The sequence below is a fragment of the Wolffia australiana genome, chromosome 20, assembly GCF_029677425.1.
Source record: "Wolffia australiana isolate 7733 chromosome 20, ASM2967742v1".
NCBI classification, from domain to species: Eukaryota; Viridiplantae; Streptophyta; class Magnoliopsida; order Alismatales; family Araceae; genus Wolffia; species Wolffia australiana.
Genome location: NC_135854.1, coordinates 5,746,918 through 5,772,332, shown reverse-complemented (window position 1 = coordinate 5,772,332; position 25,415 = coordinate 5,746,918). Strand labels below are relative to the sequence as shown.

Sequence of the window (25,415 nt, the reverse complement as noted above, 5' to 3'; positions counted from 1 at the left end):
GCGTAATTTGACGTAGATATGACGCATGGTTTATATAGGATCTTCTCGTCACACTTTAAAAACTGTCGATGTGGGATTAAAGAACGTTGCGTCCCTGGCCCCAGTTCACATAACGAGAAAAGCGGGGAATATTAAAGAATAATTCCCGGTATTAAAAACATATTCTATGGAGACAAATTTTCTAAAAATAAATGAAACTATGGCAGCCCGGAAAATTTTTATTGATAAAAATTAAAGTTTGCAAAGAATATTTTTTCAGATTTTGTAATGAAATATGTTGTTATGGATGAGAGAAGATGAGGGAGAGATTTAAGTGAGGAAGGACTGGAGAGATGACGGGAACAATGCACGCATAAGGACTGGAGATGAAGGGAACAATAAATTCCTTATTTTAGAGGGAGACCCTTGATTCATTTTCATGTTCTGTGAATTTGTTCTAAACTTTTGACTGTCACATGATCCACCTCATGTATTCCTCTATGATGGCTTGTAAAATTCATACATAAAGATATATATTAGACATCAACTAAAGAGATGTGTTCTAATGATGAGCTAATATGATACATCTAATATCATGAAATAAATTCAAACATGATTTCCATGTGATGGGTGTGTGTATCCTTTATCATTTTGTAGTGGATTATCTAGTTTGATCCTCTTTGAGACTAGTTTACCTGTCCTCAGTTATTTGTAAACTTATTTCTTATAATGTACCAAATGTGGTTTCTCAACATGAATTTAAGAGCTCTAGCATTCTAATTGTTTGATTAATTAACCCGTATTATTACGGATCTGCAAAGTAATTTTACATCAGCATTCATTTGCTTCTCATTTGTATAGACCCATTTAATGAAAAAATCTTACATAAGAAAGTTGGATCCTAATGACAAAAAAAATTGGGCAAATATTCCCATATATCCCAGGTTTTTTAAATCGTCCGCGATCTATCCCACGTTTTTTTTTTCACGAGATCTATCCCTCGGTTTTTAAAAGTTCCGCAATCTATCCCCCCTTTTTTAAAAGTTCCGCAATCTATCCCAGGTTTTTCGACGCTGACGTGGCATCCGATGCGGACGGCGAAGTGGGCAGCTGGGCTGACCGTAATAGACGTGGCATCCAAGTCGGACGCCATGTCCGCGTCGAAAAACCGTAATAACTCATCATCTTCGCGGAGAGAGAGAGAGAGGGAGAGAGACCACAGAGAGAGAGAAAGAAGGGGAGAGAGAGAGAGAGAGAGAGATCACGGAAGAGAGAGAAAGAGGGGAAGAGAGATCGCGGAAGAGAGAGATAGACTGATCGCGGAGAGAGAGAGGGAGGGAGAGAGAGATCACGGAAGAGAGAGAGACTGATCGCGGAGAGAGAGAGGGAGGGAGAGAGACCGCAGAGAGAGAGAGAAGGGGAAAGAGAGAGAGAGAGAGAGAGAGAGAGATCACGGAAGAGAGAGAAAGAGGGGAAGAGAGATCGCGGAAGAGAGAGAGAGAGAGACTGATCGCGGAGAGAGAGAGAGGGAGGGAGAGAGAGAGACCGCAGAGAGAGAGAGAAGGGGAGAGAGAGAGATCGCAGAGAGAGAGAGAGGGGGAGAGAGAGAGAGAGAGAGAGGGACCGGAGAGAATTAGAGAGAGATCGCGGGAGAGAGAGTGAGAAGGTGATCGCGGAAGAGAGAGAGAGAGAGAGAGAGAGAGAGAGAGAGATCGCGGAGGGAGAGAGAGAGAGTGGGGTTTTTTCCCGACGATGACGTGGCGTCGGACTTGGATGCCACATCTATTACGGTCAGCCCACTTCGGCGTCGGACGCCACATCATCGTCGGGAAAACGCGGGATAGATCGCGGTTTTTTTAGAAAATCGGGGATAGATCGCGGACGATTTAAAAAACTTGGGATAGATCGCGGAACTTTTTAAAAACCCGGGATAGATCGCGGACGATTCAAAAAACCGGGGATATATGGGAATATTTGCCCAAAAAAATTTAACAGAATGTGAAGTTGGTCTTTTGAAAATTCTTAATAAATAAGTTAAGACATAGCTATTGTGTCTTAATTATTGATATTTTCATATAATTTTGCCTAACTAGTGATGTTGGGGATAATGAGATGGACATTTTTTCAAAATACATTTAGGTAAATATATAATCATGTCACTATGTTGTTCTATCAGTCTCAAGCTACAATCTGTTTCCTATTCAGTTCTCCTTTTTCTTAAGAATTTATTTCATCATATATCTATTCAAATTGTATTCAAATAAGTGATGCACTGATATCTTAGATATTAGTTAAACGATATTTTTAATTATTTTTCATGATTCATGAAAACTCCAGGTTATCCTACGATAAGTCGTTTTCTGATCTCATGTATATGTGCCTCACCTCACGCTCAATTTAGTCCAGTCAACGATTTAAAGAAATTAAATAAATTTTAATTTAAAATTTTTAATATTTTAGAATCATTTTCAATTTTAATAACATAGAGATATTAGAAGATTGATATACCTTTCAATTAACTTTATATCCCCTGTTTTCCCTTGATCTCTTAGATTTATACTTACATGTGTCATGATATTTTTCTAATTATCATTCTGATTGAAACATTTACTCACTATAATATCAATTACAAAAATGTAAAATGCCGGTTAGTGCATCTCCCCTTTTATAGTTTCCTATTCTAATCCAACCCCACTTTTATGAAACTCAGGAATAAGTTGAGTCAAATGATTCAGACATTTTTGGTAACTGAATTTAAATGCAGATCATTAATCTTGAATTTTTACATCTTTCGTCCCTTGAAAAAAAGGTAATAGAAATAAAGGTTCCTACTATTTTTGAAAAAATATTTTTATGGTGTTGCGCATATAGATTTTTAGAGTTTGACTACTATTGAAATTTCCAACAGTTCATGAGTGTTTCATTATCCTAATGGACAAACCAATGTCTTTAGGTCATCCAAACATTCACTGTTTATAATATAATCCCTCCAACAAATTAACTCATTTCTCAGTTTCCGTTCAAATTTGTATTAAGTTGTGATTGTGAATTAAATTTCTCTCAAATTTTTATCCTCCATAAAACCATGAAATAATTCTCTCAAATTATATTCATGTTTACTTATGATGAATGGCCATATCATTTTATTATCCAAATCAATTATAATCTCTAAAAATTTTCACAGTAATGCGCAATATATTGTATTATTGTGTATTTATACTTTCATGTTCAAAATCATTAAACTTTCGTGTTGTCCTTGCTTTGAAAAATAAACTACCTTCTTAAGCATGAAAATATTATTCGCCAATGTATTGGATTTAATTTTAGTAATTTAATTCTCAGCCAAACCTAAGATATTATTGTTAGGCATGCATGAAGTTATCTCAGACATTCATTAACAACCTTTGACCTGTACATATTCAACTTAAGCAGTAAGACTTAAAATAATTGTCAAAACAATAATCTAGACCTTCTGAGTCAAAATAATAATTTTTTTATTATTAAAAAAATTATTTGTGACACAGAGTATCAGATCCAAGGGTTGATGATTCAATTTTTTATTCTCTGATATAAAATATCTTTGATACTTCCGAAATTTCTGCCGCTGTTTTTTTATGTCAATATTATATATAATTACAGTTTGCTAATATAGTTGTATGTGAGGTTGCAATATTGTTAAACATATATGTGTGCTTAACGGTTTACAATCTATTTAAAAATCTGGGGTAAAAAATTAATGATAGTACGAATTACTTATTTTATTAACAAATAAATGCAATCATATCAATAAAATTATAATATATCAATAAAGACATAAAAAATTTCGTTCTCATGGACTTATTATTGAGTGAATAAAAGGGGTTTGATATAGTTTAAATCAGTATTTATCATGTCACTTCTATAGCGTAGATGTACCTAGGCACAGTGAGTCCCTCTTATACTAGAGCAACTAGGTTACTATCGATGTGGAGAGTACAGTAAACATCAATGGACAAAAATAGAGATGGTATAGCGCAGTGGAAGGAGCCTCACAGCCTTAAAAAGAGCACCACAAAGGGGAAACCCCATGGGAGATAGGGATGCTCGAGTACAAGAGGTATACTTGATTGATTCAAAATGAGATATTACGTGGCCTTGTATAAGGATAAGGCAGACAAGACTTAGAGAAATACTATATGGGGTATATGATATAAATATATTCGTAGAGATGGAGATTAGTTGCCAATACATTCCCTAATATGTCTCTTCAAACTTCATTTTTCCCCCAGATTATTCTGAAGATAAAATCATCAAGTAACTTTCACAAAGCATTGACTTTTTGCATGGGTGGAGCTAAATTTTGTTATTCTTCATTCTTTTAAAATTATCTAATAATATTTCTAATTTTTTTCATGAAACAAAATATCAATAAAGGCTAAAAATCAAAGGCATTTCTTGCAATAGGAGGCTTTGATTTTATCTGAAATTAGCAGAAAACTAGTATCAATGGGTTTTAATATTTTTAAGCCAAAAGGTATCAATTGGTTTTAAAAAAATGAAGAGAAATCAAATGAGAGAGAGAAAGAGATAACTCATGAAAGTGGAGACCTTTGTAGAAACTTATATGTGGAAATGACAGGGTTTAAAGCTTAAAGCACTGACCTACATTCTGGATTTTGATACATGTGTCCAATTGTTTAATCAATGAACGATTTATATCTAATAGCAATGGCAAATTGCGATTTTACCCTCTCAAGTAGTTAAATTATAGTCATCCCCTTTTTGAATTTACCTGATCAATCACATAAACAGGTATACATCATATTCACACAATATTGACACTAGCTCACATCGGATAAACCAAATTATTTACAACTTGGGGGCTTATCAAATACTGTACATGATCTCAGTAAATCTATGTTAAGAAATCTAATGGCTTGTCATTTTATTCATAGCATAACTCAAAACAGAACTTTCCTTAAATTTGTCTTATATGTGTGCAATCTCTTGCTCACAATAATTATCCAAACACTACTTGAATATCTCTAATCAATATTAGCTGTAAAATGACAAAATGAACTTTTTGTGCTTAAAATGTATGGGGAATATCCATTGACTCAAGTTATTGACCATCTAGTAAAAATAAACCTAAATCTATCGAGCTCAGTTTCAATTTTATTTTTTTAAAAATTAGATCATATGACATAGGATGAACTCCATAGATTAAACACATGATCCCTAGGATTATCATGTATGGTCCATGGACTGAAAATGGTTAATTAGCTATTTCTTGCTCAATTAACTTATTTAGAGCAATAAAGTCATAATTTAACAGTCATAAACATAATCAATATCATATGGCCATTGTTTTAAAGTTTTTATAGAAAATAAAAAAATCCTCAATGATTAGTTGTTAACTAACATGGTTAATAAGTTATCAATTTTTTATCTTAGTCAACTTATTTAGAGCAATACAACAAAATCTAATAGTCATAAAACATAATACATACCAGAATGATAATGCTACTATTTCCATATGATCCAAAGGACCAAATTTGACCTTAATTGGATTCACTCCAATGGAACTGTTGATACTTGGTGATAAAAATGATAATTGGTGATAAATGTATACTCATGGGGCGATGGACTGGAAAAAAAATACCCAAGTAACGTCTTTCACAAGCTTTTTTTCCCATGTTATTTGCTACTTTTCAACATCTATATATGGAAATACCACTATGTTTCTTGTTATACTATGTAAGAAATCTTATGAATTCAAATGAACACTAAACAATTGATTCGATGTCGCAGGCAAACAAAAGTAATTCTTAAGAATCAAAATATTTTAGTAAAAATCATTGAAATGGGCGCTTAATCACCACTTGAAGATTATAACCATGCGTAAGACCTTCAATCGGAAATTTATCAAAATACAATCAGAACTACATGACCTGTAATAGGTTAGGGTTTAAGCTGTTGTCATTCATAAATGACAACTTAAAGCAACCATGCACCATAGATGCAATATATCAATTTAAAGCAACCATGTTATGTATAGAATCAAATCGCGAAAGTTTACGACTTAACAATCTAATATCTTAAGACTATGTTTATGAAAATCAACACTGGGATTTTTTTTTGCTGTGTTCTAAAGGTTTTCAATTGTGCTATCTAAAACATTTCAGTGGAAGATTATTAAAATGCAATGTTTTGACAGATATATTGGAGACTCTATAATGTTGACCCATCAAAATTCTACAGTCATGTGAATAACTGTGATACTAGATTTTTTTCCTGAATTCCTCTGCCGTATCTTTTTATGAACTTGGTATCATGGTCGTATATCTTATCTAGCCTGGATTTACTTGGCATTGCCACTTATTAACAACCATCTGTAAGACATGGAAGATTCTCAAGGATTCATCCATGAGAACAATCGGATATGTCAGAATACCACTCCAACACCATCTTTCTCTAGATGCTCAAGATGAAATAATAATGATGACAAATTACCCTATAATGATGATAATAGAACGCAGATGTATATGAATTTCTCCCCTCCTCCCATAACATGGGAAAGCAATTTTCTAGAGAGAGAATAGAGAATAGAACACCATCTCTCTCTCTCTCTCTCTCTCTCTCTCTCTCTCTCTCTCTCTCTCTCTCTCTCTCTCTCTCTCTCTCTCTCTCTCTCTCTCTCTCTCTCTCTCTCTCTCTCTCTCTCTCTCTCTCTCTCTCTCTCTCTCTCTCTCTCTCGCTCTCTCCCTCTCTCTCTCTCTCTACCTCTCTCTCTCTCTCTCTACCTCTCTCTCTCTCTCTCTCTCTCTCTCTCTCTCTCTCTCTCTCTCTCTCTCTCTCTCTCTCTCTCTCTCTCTACCTCTCTCTCTCTCTCTCCCTCTCTCTTTAATCCCTCTCTCTCTCTCTCTGCACCAAAAAGTGGGACTAAGACTTGTCATTTAGACTCAGGATTTATTGGGGGGGTCCATCTCTAACACCATCTCTCTCTCTAGATGCATAAGATAAGACATACATCTATATGCCCATAGAGATAATTGAAGAGAGAGAAAGAGAGATAAAATAAGAATGATGTTGTTACGAACTTCGCACGTTTTTACAAGAAACGTCCGAGAAAGGCATAACAACCTGCAGGATTTTGGACAGGAAAAACATCTATATAAATAAAGCTCTCCAAGCTGAAGCAGGCAGTGAATATTTTGAAGTGAGATCTGGCGGGAGATACTCCACCAGAAGCGAGAGGGGAGCCGATAGCCGACGCCTCTCTTCATTTTATCTTTCTTTTTCGGGATTCTCTGTATCACTTCTTGATTTTCTACATCTCTCTCATATTCCAATTTGGAAGACATTATACATTGATCAATTGTCACGAATTTCGGGAGATGGCTACCTGAGATTCCGTGGGTCTCAGCTGGGCAACTTGGCCTCCTGGTTGTCGTCTGGGTTCGGCTCCGTCGTCGCCATCTCTTTCACCTTCTCCAGCTGCCTAAGAAGGTCCAACCGCTCCGCCCCGTACGTCGACGGTATCTGCAAGTTCCCCGAGTAACCAAAACCGTCAGTTAAATACTCTAGAGAGAGAAAGAGAAGACAGTGACACTGAGGAAGATATTAGAGAGAGAATGAGGGTTAGAGAGTGTCAAATTTATGGTGGAATCTTCTCTAGAGGGAGAAGATTCTCTCTCTCATCCCATCTTTCTCTCTCTAATGCTTCTCTCACTGTCACACTCACTCTACATAGAGAAGAATTAGAGCGAGAAAGAGGAATGCTCTCTGGAGAGAGCAGCGAAGAGGGTGAGAGCAAGACTGTTATAGAGAGAAAGAAGGGATGAGATACAGTGGGAAGAGTCAGTTTTTAAAGAGGGATCTTCTCCTCAGAGAGAAGGTGAAAAGGGTTAGAGCGAGTATTATTAGAGAGAGAAAGAGTGATCTTCGAGAACATCAGATTTCTGGTGGAATCTTCTTTCAAGAGAAGCCGAAAGGGCGAGGGTATGAGAGATAGTAGAGAGAGAAGGAATGGACAAGAGCGATGTTAGAGGGTCAGATTTTTAGAGGAATCTTCTCCATAGAGAGAAGGCGAAATGCGTAAAAGTGAGAGTTTTGTTACTGAGAGAAAGTGAAGAAGAGTAAGACTGATGATAGAGAGAGAAGCAAAAAAGGGTACTTGAGAGTGAATGAGATGTTAGAAAAAACGAGAGGGAGAGACTAACCAGAGCAGGGACGTATCTCTGAATCGCTGCGAGCATGGCAGCATGGCCCACGGCGGTGACCTGCACAGATCACGAATTAGGTTTAAAGTTAGGGTTAGGGTTAGGGTTATGGTTAGGGTTTGTGCAAGAGTATATTACGGGGAGGAGCATCAGGATGCCAATTGGGACGACGGAAGCAACATCAGTGCAGGTCCTCTGGATAGCCTTCTTCTCCTTTTCAGTGAGCTCGTCCCCGGACATACCCCTCTTCACCAGCTCTGCCGCTGCCCCCACGTCAATGGCTAGCAGCTGCGTCCCCTGCCACACGTCCTGTCGCAACAAAAATTTAAACTCATAAACCCTAAACCCTAAACCCTAAAACCGAAAGCTGAATCCAGGGTTTATTTCTCACAGTGCTGGTTTTCTTGAGCTTATCGATGGACTTGGCGATGAGGTTTTCTTCCTTGACCTTCTTGGATTCTTCCACAACCGTGCGCCTTTCCTTCTCCTGCCCAATAAAATGTGCAGCTTTTTTATTAAATGGTCAAACTGAGTTTAAAAAAAAATATTGACACACTCAGCATGAGACACAATGAGACAGAGAAAGAGAGAGGCAGGAAAAAATGGGGTGAGGAAGAGGGAGAGAAAGATAAACAGGAGTGAAATAAAGAAAGTAATAGAGAGTGTTGACCGTAGCTGGTGATTGAAGAGAAGAGAAGAGAAGAACAAGAAACAAGAGAAAACTTTTATTCAATCGTAAAAGGATAGTACATTCCAAGCCTTATACATCTTCTTTATAATAGCCATTCTAACGGCTATTTTCTAACGGCTAGTTTGACTCGTTTGACTAGCCGTTAATGAGAATTACTAGGCCCATTAGAACCCAATAATAACTTAGAAAGGCCCAATAATGCTCTGTCTTCACTTGGGCCTATTTAATGGTTTTCTCATGCTCGTTCAGCCCATATCTTCAACAGAGAGGAATGGAGACAGGTGGAATCGGAGAGGAAAAAAGAAAGAGAGAGAGAGAGAGAGAGGAGAGCTTGCTTACATCTTCTTGGGGACCATCGGTGCTCTTCTGAACTCGCTTCTCAAGCTCAATCAGTTCATGTCTCAAGAGCTCGAACCTGTGAATCTCATCAGGTCCATTGGTGTCCGAGTCTTTGAAATCTCCACTACGATCGCCCTACGAAGAAAATAAACATTTTTCCTCAAAAAAAATAATAGAAGGATAATCTTCAAGAGTTGACTATACATCGGCACTAATCCTTCTCAAAGCCGTTTCAGTTTTCTTGTTCGGCCGTCGAACGAGGAACCTCCAAAAACCCTGGGAATCCCCTTCCCTGGATCACATAATCGCACAAGTCAACAACAGCTACGGAAACTTGAATAAATTAAAATGCATTTTCTCCAGAAATCTGAATTACTTGTCCAGCGAGCTCCCATCTGGATCCGATTCCCTGTAGACCTTCCCTTCCTGGAAAGCACCGTTGGTTGTAATCACAATCACCGGTTGCATGTCATAGAGCGCCAAAGAATATAATTTTTATTTATTTATTGTTTAAAGAATGTAAAATATACCTCCTCCAAGGAAGCGGCCTTTGCTCTGAAGGAGGCTTCCAGAAACTCAGCCTCTTTCTTGAGCTTCCTCAACCTCTCCAGATCTGAGCAGGCGGCTTTGAGATGTTCCTTGCCCTGGCTGGAGTTTGAGAGATGCAGCTCTTGAAGTAAGTCTTCTAATCTATTAATGGCGTCTTCTACGCTCTCCAGTGCCTGGGGATGATACAGATTTTACACTCCTAAAAAATAAAAAAAGAGAGAAAAAGAATGCTAGGAAGCAAAAATTCAAGGGCCATTCACAACTCAATGCAGTCTTTATTCTGAAAAACAACCAGAAAGGGATAAAAGTTCCAAAAGATAGATCGAGGTATAACAAAGGGCTTGACATTAAGATAGGATCAGATTCGACTGAAAGATTTGATCAATCAAATAGCCTTCATCGTGATATGATTGGATTGCTCGGATCAGGATCTGACTGGGCAATCAAATCGAGAGGAAGATTGCTCATCCGATTCAACCAATCTAATTGATTCGTTCAGTCCAAATGGCCCATTAAGTGGAAAGAGATAATGGGTCCAACAGGGTGCTGCCACATGGCAAGCAGGATGTTATCATCTACTCCCTCTGGTAAGCCCACTAGGGGCGTTGTTGTCTTTTCCTTCCATCTTGCATTTCCCTTTAAATATGTAGCCCTCCTTGTCGGAGAGCAGGATTTGAATTACAAGTAGTGATTTCCCTTTGGTAGCTATTATCTCTTTCGATGACGTCCACACTATCGGCTCTCATTCCCTCTGGCAACGCCCACTCCACCGCACCTCCACTGCAATCGTCCCTCGGCATTGTCCATTCTGCCAGGGCCAGCTCCCTCCATCCGTCACGTTACAATCCCCGGCAGGGGTCGTATAACAGGATAAATCACATGTTGACATTTTTGATAAGCAGAGCAGTAGAAAAGTTTCGGCCTCATTAACTATTGCAAAAATCAAATGCCTCGTGGATCATTCAAGAATCATGGTCAAATTCACGAGCGTGAGATAGAGAGAGAGAGAGAGAGAGAGAGAGAGGAGAGTGTTTTTGTTGTGATCTGGTCGATCATATGTCATATTATCATATAATCGATAAACTGAACTGTTTGGTGTGATCCAATAAATCATAAGATCAAATGGAAGGAGACACCTCCCTTGCTTTAGCGGTCTTCTGACGATTATTATTTCTATTATTTTGATCATTATGACCAATCCATCTCTTCTGAACCTCCCCAAGAGATACTTAAGGAGAAGAGCCAGGAAGGAGGCACGTTTGGAGCTCTATTAAGTGAGGAATATTGACCCCACAAATAAGATGGAATAACCCTCAAAAAGCTATGGATTTTCCAATTGGGCAGAAGGATGGCGCAGAGACGTTCCAAGATCCTGCAAGATCTTGGGCAAGGACAAAACCGATTTGGCTACTAGACAGTGTATTGACTATAATCTCTGCATATCTCTTGCAGAATTCCGTCTTCTTCTTGGAATTGCCTTAGCGCTGCGACGTTGATTGGATTTTAAATTTATGTGCTTCAATTGGACGTTGTTTCTCTTTTGAGATTTTGCTCGCTTTGATCAGATCCTTGGGGAATTCACGTCACAATCCTCCTATCAAATATGAGTAGAGTGATTCTGTAGTTATTTCAAATTGCTCAACCTCAAAGTATCATTGAACAAGCGGGTCAATTTAGAACAGAGCAATCCAGACTAGCTATCTAAAGGACTCCCGTTTTTTTTTTTTTGATAGATGATCTTAAGGACAATCGTTGACTCCATCAGTCCAAGACTTCATAAAAAAGGCACTTTACAAAGCTTCATGAAGCTTCTAATCCCAATTTCCCCACGGTATATAATCTACAACTTATCTTTCTGTTAACTCAGTTTTATACCGTTAATCCTATGGTTTTTGAATCGCAAAGAAGTTAACTGCTCAGACAAAATTTTGACCACTGGATCCATCACCCACCCAACTGCAAACCAATCAATATGCGCCAATATAGATATTCCGATTGTCACAAAAATGAGTTGGAAAAACTAGTCCAAGGATTGCTCAGACTGACAGCACATCAGAAATTCATCCAGCCCTTACGTCAACCCAGCAATTATGATAAAAAGATGAGGGACGGAGGATGAGTGTTGACTATACAGCTCCCAACAACATTATGGTGCGAACATTCTTTTCCACATTGCTTATCCAATGGGTTTCCGGTGAGGCTCTTCCACATTCCTTATCAAATGGGTTTCTGGTGACACTCTTCCACATTCCTTATCTATCGCAGGGTTTTTTAGTGAAGCCCTTCCATATTCTTTTCTACAGTAGATCAACTGATAATCAATCTAGAGATTTCTATTACAAAAATTCTTATAAGATATTGCCAGATCTAATCAGAAGCTTACATTCGGTATTCAAACTAAGGGCAATTAAAGATCATCGATTGTAGATCAATAAGTGGAACTCAGTTCTTCCAAGATAAGATCAATTATTTGGGACATCTGATATTCCTGCAAGGTATGGCAGCTGACTCTTCGAAGACCAACATTGTCATTCAGTGGCCAACACCGACTACCACAAAGCAGGTAAGAGAATATCTTGGATTGACGAATTATTACAGACGTTCTGTACGACAATTTTCAATACTGGCTGAACCATTGACATCCTTGCTGAGGAAAAATGCCTTACACTAGGATAAAAAGCCATGCATATTCAATAATCTGAAATGAGGTTTATCTACTATACCTATTTTGATTTTCCAAACAGCTTGTTATAGAAACTGATGCGTCGTGCATTGGAGTAGGACTCTTATTGCTTCAAGAATCTCATCCCATCACAATTTTGAGAAAAGCCTTATCAGAGAGAGCCAAAACATAATTGGCTTATGAATGAGAGATTACAGACGTCGTGTGGCATACACAAATGGACACATTATCCACCATTTCATAGATCTGTTATTTATATCGATCAATTCCGTTTGAAATTTTATAAAAACAAAAATGGGATCTGCCTTGGTTTCACAAAACCATTGCAAAATTTCAAGGTATTAATTTTGAAATCAAATACAAGGCAGGGAGAAACAATATTGTGTAACAATCATTATCCAGGTCAATAGGTGATGACATTATCTCTTTTTTTAAATACGATAAGGAGGACCACCCAAAAACCAGAGATCCACCTGATGCTAATAAAATATAACAACAGTCCATACGTAGTGACCAATTTGGTCCTCCCTTCAGCCCCCTCCAAACCAGTAAGACATTAGTATACTCCTGTGGTGAATGACACTATCCACTGAGACCATTTTCCCCCTGTGCACAGACTCATTGCGATGCACCCAGATTCCCAGAGCACCACGATAATCCTCACCCAGTCCATCTTGCTCCAGTATCTGCCATCCCTGACGGAGTCCCATAAAGCCTCACCCAGTCCGCCCCTGAAATCTGCTGTGATGTCCATACTCTCTGAGCAAACTTATAAGAGAGACATTCTTCATCACCTGTCATGAACATAGGACATTCTGCTGAGGCCGTCACCAGTCTTTCTCAAAAGACTGGTGTCGCCAGTTGCCGCCACCTGAACAGCCCACTGGAGATCCACACCTTGTGGTGGACTTTCTGTTTCCACAGTCGGGTGCATGTGGTGTTGATCATTGAGTCCTCTCCAACAACCCTTGATCTTCATGTAAGCATCCCTAACCGAAAATGTTGTAACGCCCCACTCCCAGCCATCTTGTGACTTGCTTGAAGGGCTGAGATGCATGATTATCTGTTGCATACCCATCAGTTGTTGAACCGGTGGCTCTGACAAGGGCCCTACCAATATTGGGTTCCATGCTCTTTTCGAACATTCTCCAAAAAAGCCTTGGAAACTCTACCTTTAGACTGCCTTTGTTTGACCACTTATCTGTCCAGTATCAAAAAACCGAACCATCTCCAAGTTTGGCATCAAAAAATTCGAAGATGCGGAGAAGACTTGTCTCATACCACTCCAAACAGGAGACTCCCCTCAAAATCTAATCAAGTGCCTATCTCAATCATGCCTCGAGCAATACCTGTCTTTCAGGACATTCAAAACCAGATCCTCTTCTGCTCTTGCAAATCTTTCCACCTATTTGGTCAACAAAGCCAAATTCATGGATTTTAGATGGAGAATTCCCAACGTGCTCAGCTTCAGGGGTCTACACACTACATCCCAGGAGACCAAAGGTCATCCCACTGTGAGCCTCAGATCCAGCTCCTTCCCAAAAGAACCGTCTCATTAATCCCTCCAATCGTTATCCTACCCCCATGAAAATTGGGATTGCTGAAAGAACCGCCATCAATAGCACCAATCAGCCTCATTTCAATTTAACTCTACTCTGTCATCCCCCCAATCTCCTTTCCACCTTCTCTATCAGCGGCTGCCACTCTGCAGCCATAATATGTCTCCCCATCAATGGTCGACGTAAACACCACATTGGGACTGACCCCATTGGTGTGCCTAAAGCTCTGGCATAGTGTGTATCCTCCTCCGAAGATAGCCTGAAGCCCACAAAAGCCGACTTGACTCGATTGAGCTGTAGACCTGAGAAGTCTACAAATAAGTTTAAAAATGTAGAGTGATTTCAAGCTTCCTCCACAAAAAGAATGTTGTGCCATCGCGTATTGAAGTGAGAGGATACCATCTGGATGGCTTGCAGTCTGGAAGCCCCGTAGGAGGCCATGTTCCCATGCTTTAAGGGTACCGGACACTAAAGTGTCCGCGGCTAGGACAAAATAGCAATAGAGCTAACAGGCAACCCTGCCTGACTCCCTTTTGCGAATGGATCCATCCTCCCTCTGTATACACATAAAATAGTATCGAAAAAAGAATGGGATGTAGCCCAACGCCGCACCCATGCCACCCATTCATCCGGAAAACCTCATTTTTCCAAAAGTGATCATAGAAACTTGCGATTGAGGGAATCATATGCCTTTGCAAAATCAACTTTCCACGAAGGCTTTTGTCCCACTTCTCTTCCATGCTGCAAAAATTTCCCTGCCACAATTGCTCCATCCAGTAATTTCCTCTGTCAGGGATAAAGGTCGACTGAAAAGGTTCAACGAGATCTTCAATTACCCCCCTTCAACTGGTTGGCCATTACTTTGGAGATAATGAGATAAATAGAATTTGAGTGTGATAGAGGCCTGCAGAACAGAACAAAAAGACATGAGCGGTTGATGCACTCTAGTTCAAAATTGCTGCAATGAAACTCTTCCAAAGTATCCATGAGCTTCGCCCCGACCAGCTCCAAGAATTTGCCGAAGAGGAATACTGTAAATTTGTTTGCACCTAGTGGTCCTCAATTTAGCCCTTGGATTGCTTCCCTTTCTTCATCCACAAGAAACGGCCTCACCAAGGTAATATGTTGATCTTGTGTCACCTTGGATGCCACACTCTACCATCTCCATCGTCAACAGTTTTGGGCCCCCCTCTAGTTACCACCTCGAAGTAAGCTGCTAGTGCACCTCCCACAGCTTGTGCCTGAAAATCTTCTCAATCCCACAGCTTGTGCCTCCGTCCATTCGCCCCTTAGTGGAAGAACTATGTGTTGGCATTGCCCATCCAGCCAAATTTGATCACTGCCGCCAATCTAGCTCCAGCTTCTTATCTTCCTTCTCCACCACCTCCCCACACGCCTTTCTTTCATTGAGTTCATCTTCCACTAAGCATCGGGTGTCCTCCAGGTCATATAGTTGTCAGAGTCTTGACAGGGCAGCATTCCGTCAGTGATTTCTCCCATATCAGATTTGTTTCTTGAGCCCAACCAGATGCTGCTGTAGGCCTACCAGTTTGTTGGCTAATCTCACAGTGGCCTTACCTTGTCTGGTTTGGCATGTCCACCACGATGCCACCTTTGCTCCAAACCCCTTCTCCCGCAGCACGGATCTATCCAGCTTGAAATATGTGGGTATGGTCTAGCCTGGATTACCTTGTCAGGGAAGGGCTCGCACCTTGGGCAGCAGGTATTCCTCTAACATCTCCACTGAGCATAAGAATCTGTCCAGGCGAGAGTGTTGCAGGCCCTCTCATACTGTGCTATGTGTAAGTACAATCTGCAGGCCCCATTTCTTGCAGTCCGGCCCCAGAGATGAAAGACCAGATGGCTGCTGACCCCGGGTCCGGCCCTCCAGTACCATGGGGCCTATCCCCCATCTCCAGGGTGATGTTGAAATCCCCCCTGAACAACATTGGGATCCCATGGAAGATTGAGACCACCCCTTTTAGCTCCTCCCACAATGTGTCTCATTGGGCTGCATTAATTGGCCCATAAACCGATGCCATCACACACTGAAATTTGCCACCCCTTTTCAATTTCACTGCTACCACATACTGTCCAGTCCAGGGCCCTTCTTTAGCAAGTTGCATCGTACTGCAAGCCACCAATAAACCCCTGGATCTCCTGGTCACATCTACTGCCAAGAACCTGTTGAAGAATCCTCGCACCACTAGGTTCTACTCCTTTGCCTCACACCTTTCCAACATTGTCCCCTGTAGACAAACTACAGTGACCCCCACTCCGGCAAATATATTCCCACCACTCCGCATTTCCTTTCATCCAAGAGACTGCACATTCCAAGAGACAAACTCAGATGACTCCCCTCTCTGGAGTTGTTCTGACTGCAGCTCCTCTGCCTTGGCAACAGTACATGCCCTAAGGTTCATGAGGGGATACTGCTCTCTGGCCACGTCCTTTGTGTGACTCTATAGCTCCTTGATCTCCTTTCCCTTGGCAGTTGCCACTCCTATTGTTGTTCCCTTCGCATCCTGTCTTGGCTCCACTATCTTCCCTGCTTGTTCCTCCACTATCCACAAGCTACCGTTCTTCCCAGCCAACACCAATGCCTTTCTTCACTCCGAAGTCTCTGGGGACCCATTTCCACCGATGGTATACCAACCCTGTAAAACGTAGATCTCCTTTTGTGATATGACGAGTCCTCTGAGGTGTGCGCACCTGCCTTTGTCCTTGGCCTCTTTCCTCTTTGGCTGTGTCCTGAGGGCACACCACAAATAGATCCTGACCAGAGCCTCTGTTGTCCAAAGACGATTTGGTTCATCCAGATCTGTTGTCTCGGTCACCTCGGACGGGGACGCCAGTAATATGTCGCCAGGCCAAACTTGACTGGAGCATTCCTTGAAGTGGGATCCCAAACTGCCATGGTACCACTCCTCTCCTCCACCCAACTCTGTCATCTCAAGAACTCCAGGTTGCTCGCATACAACTGAGACCACATGAGCCCCCCCCAATCTCCATCTCCCGTGTTCATCTTCTTGGCCTCTTCCCGCGTAAATATCTTCGTGTATCCCCCGCGCGCCAATAGGTCTGGCCGTTACTTTGTGCGCGTAGAGCCCTCTATCTTCCGCAGGCTACTTCACTGGTTCTCCCCGCAAGGATTTCGTCAGGGTCCCCATGCACAGCACGAGAGTTCTCCTCAGATGAGCTTGCCTTCACCACAAGCCATGAAGATCTGCGGACATCAGAAGAGAGAAAACAGGAGATTACCAGGTGTTTGAGCATGTAGAGCGGAGGGAGGACACCAAGGAGCACCCGCCTGCCACCCACCGACGTTGCCGCCGTCAAACCTGCCGACGCCACCGTATCAAGCCCTCTCTGATCAGTCAAGTTTTGCCGCCTCAGGGGAAGCACTTCTTCAAGCAATCCAATGGTCTCCAACTCACCTCTCGGTGTGCTCTCAATCTCCTCCACTGGATCTTCATCAGCCGATCCATCTGAGCAATCTATATTCCTCTCGATCAATGCGCTGCTGGAGGAGGTACTGAGCAGGGCGTGATAGACATGCCGGGGCAAGAGAAGGGGTGGACGGAGGTGAGAAAGCGCAGGGGAAGGCAGTCAGGATGCGAGGAGCATGACAACGGGCGTGGACAGCCGTGGCAAAGGAGGAGTGAGACGGTGGGGGGCAGGGGTTGAGAGAAGGGGTTTAATTGTTTCAGGTGTTTGGGGTGGGGGCATCATGCACATGATTGCCGAAGTTCGCTCATTTGCAGGCGATGTCGGGGGGTGGGACATCGACAAGTGCAATGCCCAGAAGTGGCCTCTGATCATAGAAAGACAAACAAATTAATGGTTGCGAGGCAGGTGAGCCTTACCCAGGCCGCGTGCATTGTTGGGAAGATTGAAGCAGGTGAAGTGAGAGAGGAGGAAGTACGAGGGGCATTGGTGAAGAAATTCCCGGAGATGGAGGGGTCGGAAGTAAAGAGATTGGAGACGGGAGAGATCTTGATCTGACAAGTTCCGGTGGCTGAATGCATCGCAGTGTGTGGGTGGAGGCAGATGATTGGGGAAGCAAGAATCACTTGGCAGCGCATCATCTGAACAGGGAAGGTCGAGGATAGAGCGTCGAGGCCGGCTATTATTGACGTCAGGGGACTACCAGCTGCATATTGTTCCACCCGGAATTTGGAGGCATTGGTCCGATCTTTCGGGCGGCTGCGAGGGGTCGTTTCATCGGGCCTAGAGTCGGGTGACCCAGATTTGGCAGTGTTGGATGTGGCAGTGAAGGAGGATGCGGTGGCGTCGGCTCGGGTTCTGCTGCAGGGTCGAAAAGGCACATATAATGTTAGAGTACTGGAGCGTCAACCACCAGCCCCACCTGATATAGGAGGTCAGGAGCCTGGGAATGGGGCGGTCGGAGGCGGGAGGCGAGAGAGGCTGTCTGAAAGGGAAGGGGAGACGGTGCCGGATGTGAAGGATGGCGAAGGTGGGGTGTAGAGAGGGAGGCAGGAACCAGGAAGGTGATGGCAGAGGGGAATAATGTGGCGGAAAGCTCGCGAATATCGGAGGATATGATTACAAGTGATAATGCACGTGATGGCAGGATGGAGATCCAGAGTTCGGGAGCGATCGACCAGAAAGGGGCCAGGAGAAAGGGCATAATGCGATTGCCAAGAGGGAGACGGCTATTAAGGGGTGATTTACTGGGTCGGTGCATTGGTTATGAGAGGCAGCAATTTTTTATCAAGAACGTCGACGGAGAGAAGATATGGCTGGAGGTTGGGAAAGGTGGGAGGATGCAGTTCCCCCGAGAATGGATGGCAGTAAGAGTGGGAAAGATAAGGCGTGACAGGACGGAGAGGAAAGCAAACAAATTGAGAAGCAAGGCAATGGAGGAGAGTGTGATAGAGGAGACACTCGAGCCAGAGAGGGAGGCGGTGGTGACCGAGGTCGACAATGCGATACGAGACAGAAATGTGGGTGTGCTCGGAGGCTTCGCGGAGACTCAGAAGGACAGAAGGGGTCTGTGCCGGTCTCCATGAGATACATATCATGGAATGTGCGGGGGCTCCGGGATGCCAAGAGGAGAGGGATTGTGGGCAAATACTTAAGGGAGTGGGGTGCCACGGTGGTGTGCTTGCAGGAGACGATGTTGGAGGATTGTGGAGCAGGGGACTGGCGTGGGGTTGGAGGGAGTCTGCTGGAGGGTTTTGTTTCGGTGAATGCAATCGGGCGATAAGGGGGGGTGCTGGTTGCTTGGAATGAGGCGGTCTTAAGGAGGAGGCATGGCGTGGTCAATTCACGGCGGCAGTAAGGTTGACACGGAATGATGGTTTGGGGGTGGTTATAGCTTCAATTTATGGACCTGTGAACGCCAGTCTGAGGGAGGGGCTATGGTTGGAGCTGGCGGAACTTGTGGATAGATTTCGAGGGATGCCATTGTTGATTGGGGGGGATTTCAATGTGACCCTGGGGGCAAATGATAGGCCTAATGGAGGGGGGGGAAGACCAAGGGTCGGAGGAGTTCTGGGCTTTTTTGGCGGAAGCAGGGTTGCAGGAGATGGGGCCAATTGACGAAATGGGTTAGACGGATCGTGGGACCGGAGGATGACTTGATTAAGGAGGTGGTGAGGGACAGATACGGATCCAATTTGGATTGGGAGAAGTTGATGCGTAATGTGCGGGGGGAGTCGGTTTTTTGGAGAGGGCTGAGGAAGGTGTGGCCATTGGTCAGGGAGTTTTTCCGGGTCCAATTGGGGAATGGCGCCGGTTTTAGGTTTTGGATGGACAATTGGTCGTCGCATGGACGACTCCGTGATCTGTTCCCTCGCCTATATGCCCTTGCCCGTCACCGGCATGCCTTGGTAGAAGAGTGTTGGGATGGAGTGTCGTGTCCAACTTTTGCGGCCATCTTATCTAGTCAGCGGGTGGAGGATTTTTTAAGCCTTCAGCAAACTCTGAACAACTGGAGGCCAATGGAGGGGATGACAGATGGGTGGGTATGGGCATCGGGTCTGTTCTCCAGCCGAGTGTTTACCAGAGTTTGAGACCACACCACTATGAGGACCCAATCATCTTAAGGGCATGTCGCTCAATTTGGAGGCAAAAGATTCCTTTAAAGGTCAGGGTGTTTGCATGGCTGCTCTCCAGGAAGCGGACAATGACCCGCGTGAGACGGCGAAGGTTTTTTCCGGCTGAATCTTCACTATGCCTTGTGTGTACGGAGGAGGAAGAGGAGTGCGAGCATCTTTTCTTCCATTGTCGGCTTGCTCGGGCGCTATGGGCTAGCCAGGGGCGGGCAGAGGTTACGTCGAGCTCGCAGTTATGGGCCACACTGCCACAACACGAGCATGGGATTGATAAGGAGCGGGGGCTGAGATTCACGGTGCTTTGGGCGATATGGTCTCACCGCAACGAGGTCGTCTTCAAGGGGGCGGCAATGTCGGTGGAAAGGGCAATAAATGATGTAGAGAAACTGGTTATTTGTTGGTTTGGTTCTGGTTGAGGTGGTGGATATGGGGGGAAGGATGGGCTTATGCTTTTTCGCCTAGACCCTTCCACGTCTGTGTGTACGGAGGGTCACCAAGTTGGGTGATCTTCTATATTATTCAAAAAAAAAAAATTGCCGACCTCAAGGTTTAACTTTGACAAGTCATCCATGAGGTCAACAATTTCTCATTGGGCACACCTTGTCAAAACGAACCTTGTAGGATAACAAAAATGGAAAAAGTACACAAATTGGCTAAAAACAATTTAAAGTCATTAAGGAGTTAATGTGGTTATCATTCAGCACCTTGTCGAAAGAGTCAAGTTCTCTCTCCATTGATGAGGAAGTCGCTGCTCTACGTTCCTCACTTCCGCTGGCCTCGATTCTACCGGGATAAACACAATATTAAATCAACAGCAAAAAGAAGACATTTAATCGTGGTAAATTGACTAAATAGTTTACCTTCTGATCCCTAATTCTCGTCGACACTCTTCCAGCTTGTTGTGCCTAAAATGAAACGTGCACATCAAAAAGAAATGTCTTTCATCATTTGAAAAGGAAATTTCCAATTTACCCTTTGGAAAGGAATCTTGCAGCCTTTATGTTTGAAGGATTCTCCACCCAAGTGCTGTACTTGATAAAGCTTTCCATCCAGTGAGAGCAAGTCTCTAATACTTGAGCGATGACTTGACTTTTATTTCCTGGGTTTTGCTTGGTAACATGAAAATTTACGAGGTAAAAAGGCAGCCAGTCCAGTTCCTCGCAGACAACCTAGAGAGAGAAAAGGAAATAAAAAACCATTATACCCATCCAGAAGACTCTCTGAAGCACTTTGGAATGTAATCTTGCTTACATGCTGACCTCAACGTATAACTGGTAAGAGCTTATGGATGACAGTTGTGGATAGTACAAGGCGCTCCCTCCTATTAAGTAACTGAAACAACTTGCAAAGCACTTGAAAATAAGATACAAAGAACTTACAAAACGAATCTAAAAATACTAGGAAATGTCAATGGACCGCACCTCATTAAACTTTCGATGCGGTCATCAATTTCGGTTACACCATTTTTGGACAAAAATGTCTTCGTGCTTCTACCAAGTGCAATAAAAAATCCAAAAATTGCCAAATCTTTTTCCAGAACCTACAGAACATCTTCAGAGTTAAGCCCTAAAAAGAAGTGTCTAAATATGTGTGATCTGGATTTTTCCCCATCCGAATTTAGGTAAATGATGTAAGTTAACACGATTCTGGGAATACCAGAGTTAACATCTCAATTAAAAAATATTAAATAAATCGCTAAAGAGACCCATGGGTAAACAAACTTTCTAGATGCCTCAAAAATTAATGATCAGTTGATCGTCAAATTAATGTAGTTTCTGGTCGTCAAGTTCATTTTCAAAATTCATTTTGAGGGATCAAGGTAATACGCTAACCATAAAAAATAAGATAAATAATTAGATTCATTGGTAGTCATGGTGCACTATTTATCTTCGATTTGGAATGTTCATCCCCTAAAAACAATGAACTTGAGATAAGAATGATGATAACAGAATCAGAGAACACTCTGAGATGCTTTGTTCCGCAAGATACACCGATAATCTGGAAATGGCAATAAAAAATTATGGCTGATAAAAAAAAATTGGCAGACAATATAGCACCTCAATACTCTCACTCGTGGTGAGTCTTGACCAAATTTTTTCTCTGTCTACTGCACGCTGCACTTGTTTCTGCACAAGGTCGACCCAGAAGGATATCTCTTCAATGGCCTGATCATTTTTCACCCTACAGGAAGCTGCTCGAGGGCCAAAATGCAAAAGAAACTCCCTACATAGGCCAATATCTCTCATGCAAGAGTAGGCCTTCCATATGGGAACATAATCAACCAGCATGTTCATTAATTTTCCAGTTACATCTGCCACTCCAGAGATGAACTGCGGGCAAGAGATCTTGGTTTGCCCTAGTTTGTTGACCGCAGAGATACAGCTCAAGGAAAGCATAAGCAATGACGGATCATGCCCTCTCCTTGAACTAGAAGTAGAGCCGTTCAAGGACCTGATACAGAGGGAGAACGACAATTATCTTCTAATATGTATTCTAGTGGGATCCATCATGTCCCGACAACATTGAAGTGTTGACAACGATGATGGCCAACAGTTGAAAAAAATTTCAATGACGCTGTCAAACGTCCATAGTTTTAAAAAATTATCGATGTCATCATCAACTAGGACGGTTGACAGAGTTGATGATTGTTTGATGAGAACTTCCATTATGTTGTCACCAATTGTCTTTCATACCCGTCAACATCACCATCAACCACCATAAAACTCATCATCAACGAGGATAAGGGACGTTGACCTTGATGAGTTTAGAACCCTATTTTAAAGTGGAGAATTTTAATAAAGAAGAGTCATACAGTGATGTGGCCGCCTGGAATTGAGGTTCTCGTTCTAGAAGGTTAACAAAATAAGAAACAACCGTCGGATACTGTTGAGACCAAAACCAGTCGTAGGCAGAGGCTTCCTTAGATGATACTTCGTCCCTGATCATGGTCTCTAGGGGAACAGATAGTTTGATCAAACTGCAATTGATAAGTATAACAACTGTAAGATCCTTTCATTCTGAACAGACAGAAATATTCCTTTTTAAAACTGACGGAGAATGCCACTGAGAGATAGAGACAGGGCAATGAGAGAAACCCGACGGGCCTATGTGAACCACAATAAATTGAACGAAAAAGCAAAAAGGGCTTAACATTTAGGATCTCATCTTCCCTATTTTTCGGGACGATCAGAACCCTAACTCCAGTACAGAGACCCATTAAACCCGAAATTCTCACGTCTAACAAAAACAATTAATTACTCAGATTCAGGAATTTTTGCTCCATCATAAAGAGGATCCAATGATATTTCATGAATCAAAAAAATACTGAGCAATAGATGCCACAGATAGTATCAAAAAATATCTTCGGAGTAAAGTAAAGCGTTGACCTCCTTTGAACAAAGACGTTGACTTCTCTGTCTCTTACATCACCACGTGAAGAAATTTCCACTGCCGCTTGCAGCAGGCAATATATTGAAGCCTAATAAAAGCCCGAGTTAAAAAGAAATCAAAAATGAAAAAAAATGATTTCAGGTTTTTCTACAAAAATAAATTAAATATTCCCGACAAGCTACCAGAAAATTTGCCAATAAATGATAATTTCAGAAACGCCCAGGGCGAAATTGATAAAATCGAAATAAGAATCTGTCACAAAAAACAACAATTTCTTTTTTTGAACAAAAATAACATTTTTAAAATCATGGAAGCGCATGTTTTAAGTAGATAAAGTAAAATGAAGAGGTAAGGCGAAATCCAGACCCTTTCAGCTACAAAATGCATCCTCCGTCCCAGAATCTTTAAGTTGACAGGGAGAAAGTATAGGGATATTGATAAACACCTCATGAACACGTATCAGAGGAAGAACAAGAGAAGAAATGCCGCACGTGCAGCTCACTAAAGGCACGTGTGAAAGAAGAATAAAAGAGCGGGAGAACAAGAAGTGCGAAAGGATAATAAAAGAGTGGGAAAACAATATACTATAAATAAAGACCCAAGTTGTGAACTAAAGGGGCAGAGTTTGAATTTGCATCTGACGAGTAGGCTGGCAGGAGATCCTCCTGGTCAGAGGAGCAAGAACCGATTCGGCTTTCTCTGGGTGTTCTTTTCTTCAGTTCAATTCTGTTCTTCCTTCTTCTCTACTTTTGACAATCATCCCCAAAACTCGATTATCTTTTCTCTCAATTAATCCACGGGGATCGGGAATAGTCTGCAACTGCTTTTTCAAGAAAGATTCTCTACTTGGCAATTTCAGTTTATTTCTCAGCAACGAGGCGGGATCCTATCAGATATCACTGCTCAGCTGGCATCGAAGTGACATCTATCACAGGATGAAGCCTCACAGGTAAGATAATGTTTTCAAGTGTCCAACTTGATTTATAAAATCTGCAAGTTATGATGATTGTATTTTTCCGAATAACAACCTTTGGCATTCATTTCCTAAGGCATACAACAAAAGTCTTTGAGAATCAAAGCTCCCTTAGGTTTCCTTATTTCTATATTTCCTTTATCTCCTTTTTTACAGTTGAGAGCATGTCAGGTAAGAATGTATCCATGTATGGGTGATCCGATAAATGTGCTATATGACTCGAGCATTTGCTTCTTCAAAAAAACATGAGTTCGGCATTTGCCCTAGATCAAAACGCGATTTATTTTCCTCTTTCTGAACTGTCTCACTCAAAGATCTCTCACATACTTCTTGAGGCCCCTCTGTGCCACGCTGCAGCTGCTTCCACTGAGCTTCCCTCATTTACGAGAACTGTGAGGTGTGGCAATGTCCAATATTATATCCTAATTTTTTGGCATGATAGATCTTGCTTGGTTTAGAGAGAGCAAGGGGGACTAGGGAAGCAAAAGAGAAGGTTTTCCATTTACTATGGTACCCTAATGATACACTAATCTGGAGTTGACATTAATAAGTGAAAATCCAGAATCTCTTTCAATGGTTAAAATTTATTTATTTCAATATATTTCAGAAAGTCGCCGAAAATCATCATAAGAATTTTTTTATCAACAATGCAGTTCACTAACCGAGGATTCAGGCCAAATACAAAATGAGGATGAAACAACCAATATTTAGATTATCGAAATTTTTGAACAGTTATGAGAGTCACGATCAGCATTTATTGGTATTGAAAATTAAATCAAAAGAATTTCTGAAAGAATTTTTTCTTTTTCAAATGATTCTGTTTTTCTTCAACCCGGGGGCCAGACGGCTCGAGCAAAGGAGTCTGGAGTCGAAGCTCCAACAGAAGGAGCACCCGCTCGAGCTGCTCTCCCAAGCGCTGAAGACGCGACTCCATAGCCTGCTCTTCCAAGCGCTGAAGGCGCAACTCCATA

The 25,415-nt window shown here is 42.0% G+C and overlaps 1 protein-coding gene across 3 annotated transcripts in view; it reads right to left on the bottom strand.

Moving 5' to 3' along the window:
- Positions 1 to 7,025: 7,025 nt before the first annotated feature.
- Positions 7,026 to 25,415, bottom strand: part of LOC144715999 (uncharacterized) — a 31,025-nt gene continuing 12,635 nt past the window's right edge. For 2 of the 3 annotated variants that reach the window (XM_078590986.1, XM_078590987.1), the window contains exons 3-18: positions 23,468 to 23,559; positions 22,894 to 23,058; positions 22,139 to 22,532; positions 21,503 to 21,621; positions 21,341 to 21,422; positions 21,054 to 21,250; positions 20,942 to 20,986; positions 20,786 to 20,864; positions 9,741 to 9,932; positions 9,587 to 9,636; positions 9,415 to 9,502; positions 9,211 to 9,345; positions 8,572 to 8,667; positions 8,319 to 8,489; positions 8,181 to 8,240; positions 7,026 to 7,500 (exon numbers count right to left, since the gene is read on the bottom strand). In XM_078590986.1, the coding sequence (XP_078447112.1) occupies positions 7,381 to 7,500; positions 8,181 to 8,240; positions 8,319 to 8,489; positions 8,572 to 8,667; positions 9,211 to 9,345; positions 9,415 to 9,502; positions 9,587 to 9,636; positions 9,741 to 9,932; positions 20,786 to 20,864; positions 20,942 to 20,986; positions 21,054 to 21,250; positions 21,341 to 21,422; positions 21,503 to 21,621; positions 22,139 to 22,532; positions 22,894 to 23,058; positions 23,468 to 23,559 (2,085 nt within the window). In that variant the 3' untranslated portion in view covers positions 7,026 to 7,380. The remainder of the gene's footprint in view (positions 7,501 to 8,180; positions 8,241 to 8,318; positions 8,490 to 8,571; positions 8,668 to 9,210; positions 9,346 to 9,414; positions 9,503 to 9,586; positions 9,637 to 9,740; positions 9,933 to 20,785; positions 20,865 to 20,941; positions 20,987 to 21,053; positions 21,251 to 21,340; positions 21,423 to 21,502; positions 21,622 to 22,138; positions 22,533 to 22,893; positions 23,059 to 23,467; positions 23,560 to 25,415) is intronic. The other variant, XM_078590988.1, reaches the window with a different exon arrangement.